The 2,186-nt window shown below is 40.3% G+C and overlaps 1 protein-coding gene across 1 annotated transcript in view; it reads left to right on the top strand.

Moving 5' to 3' along the window:
* Window positions 1–2,186, top strand: part of si:ch211-218o21.4 (actin-associated protein FAM107A) — an 11,993-nt gene that overhangs the window by 7,484 nt on the left and 2,323 nt on the right. The window contains exon 4 of the mRNA XM_035667160.1: window positions 1,457–1,598. Within this exon, the coding sequence (XP_035523053.1) occupies window positions 1,457–1,598 (142 nt within the window). The remainder of the gene's footprint in view (window positions 1–1,456; window positions 1,599–2,186) is intronic.

The raw sequence follows: 2,186 nt of genomic DNA, 5'->3' as shown, positions 1-2,186 counted from the left end.
ATTTAGAGTAAAATAGACCATAAAGCAGGGTATGCTTTAGGGCGGGGCTACCTTGTGATTGACAGGTCATTCTCAGTGAGTCTGTCCAGCTCAACGCACCAAACTCAGATCAAATTGTCAAACTAGGCAGTGTTGATCAAATATCAATCAAGATCGTAATATGAGATTGTGTGTGACCAGGGAAGTCGCCATTGTTTTCTGCTATGGATGATTTGAAACCAAGCACAACCAATGAGAGCAGCTCAACTCGCAGTCAACACTACTGGCTCCAAAAAACCAACATGGCGATGGCCATTATGCCAAACTCGAGGCTTTAAAACAAACCAATAGGTGACATCATGATAGGCTCACACTTGGTCCAAACAAAGATGATTTATTTATTACTGGCTGGCCCGGTTTTATCATGTATGGGAGACTGACTGAATTTATTGCTGCCTTGTATTATATTGCCACCAGTTTATGAGTTTATGGGTAAGTTGAATCACAGAGGCCAGAATGTGGTACTATTAATCCATATACTCCTAGATAAAGCTTGAAAGATGTGAACTGATGTACAGTTTCGGTTAAGACAAGTATTTTCCCTAGCAGGAGTCACCATGCAGCAATGCACAGGATTTTAATAAATCAAGTAATTCAATAATGATATATGGATATATATAAACAGAAAGGACAATCCTAAATATAATAGCCTTGGTTGATTTGAAGGTCCTTTAAAAAAAAAAACTTAGCGAATTTCAACCAATCAGATCAACAAAGCCTATAAGCTAGTCAGACTCTTTCCGAAGTCAGTCTGGAGAAGAGCGAAAATGTCTTTTCTATCAGGAAAAGCTTTCAGTGCCATTCTTTGCTATTCTTTTAATGAAGAAATACTCTCCAGTTCTGATCTGAACTGATGCTAGCAACATCTAGTCTAACCTCTTTAGCAGCTGCCATTGTTGTTTTCCAACAAATAGTCACTTCTCTCACACAGGTCAATATGCACATAGCGTTGAACCACACCCTCAGCTACCAGTAGTTCCGCACAGAATGCTGAGTGGTCTAAATCACTGTGGTTGGACAAAGCACATAGCTTGAAGCTTGTGATTTAATGAGCTCCAGTCCAGCAGCTTTGCAAGGTTAGGTCGATTTGGTTGACTTGATCTGTGCTAACAAGTGAAAACAGCAAATGTGTTTTTAACACTACCTGTCCCAAGTTCTGTTTGAAGCAACAAGTCAGGTTCTTAACTTGACATATTTCATAGTTAATGTGTCAACTGAAAATTATGTCATCTAGATGGATATGTCACTGGTTACTAATAATATCGATTCCATCAGATGTGTGCAGATAAAGAGGCACTGTATGTAGTCTTTTTTTAAATCGATTTTTCAAATTTGAAAAAACTAGACCCTGTCTTACGCTCTAAAAACAACCAGTCTTTTGACTTCTTTCACCATATCTCTTCCTTTATGGGCTAAGGGGTCTCGCACTTAGCAGCAGGTCAGAACTTCAGCAGGTGCTGGAGAGGAGGAAGAGGGTCCAAAGTGACCAGGAAGAGGAGGGACAGGGCAGGACTCCTCTGGAAGATGTGCTACTTAGACGTCAGCAGAAACAACTTGAGGTAATAAATTCTGTTTATAAGGAGTCTGTTTGGCAAAGGCAGAAAATGCTTCATTTAGTATTACATGCAAATGATACCTCACTGACTTCTACTAAATACTTCAAATATGCCCTTATTCTGAAAAAGACAATGTTCCTATTAAGCTACTTCCTACTTTACATAGTTTTCCACTGGTGGCAGACTTGTTCGACCGTGCAAACACAGCCTACCTTTTTTATTCGTTCAGCCATCATCTTGAGAATGTTGGCATTGTGACAATTGTGCAGATCCAAAAACCTGTTGATTTACAAGTCTTTCATAATATTTAAAATAGCTGTATGGAGCTATTATTGTAGCAAAACTAGTCATAAATGTGAGCAGTGGGTGGGACATCAGGCAGCAAGTGAACACTTTGTCCTCAAAGTTGATGTGTTAGAAGCAGGAAAATGGTCAGTGTGAGCATTTGAGCGACTTTGACAAGGGCCACATTGTGATAGCTAGACGACTGGGTCAGAGCATCTCCAAAACTGCAGCTCCTGTGGGGTGTTCCCGGTCTGCAGTGGTCAGTACCTATCAAAAGTGGTCCAAGGAAGAAAAAGCGGTGAACCG

This window comes from Morone saxatilis, unplaced genomic scaffold (genome assembly GCF_004916995.1).
Source record: "Morone saxatilis isolate NCDOM2014 unplaced genomic scaffold, NCSU_SB_2.0 Contig20, whole genome shotgun sequence".
Taxonomy (NCBI): domain Eukaryota; kingdom Metazoa; phylum Chordata; class Actinopteri; family Moronidae; genus Morone; species Morone saxatilis.
The sequence above is the reverse complement of the archived record's forward strand: the minus strand, read 5'-3'. Positions and strand labels throughout refer to the sequence as shown.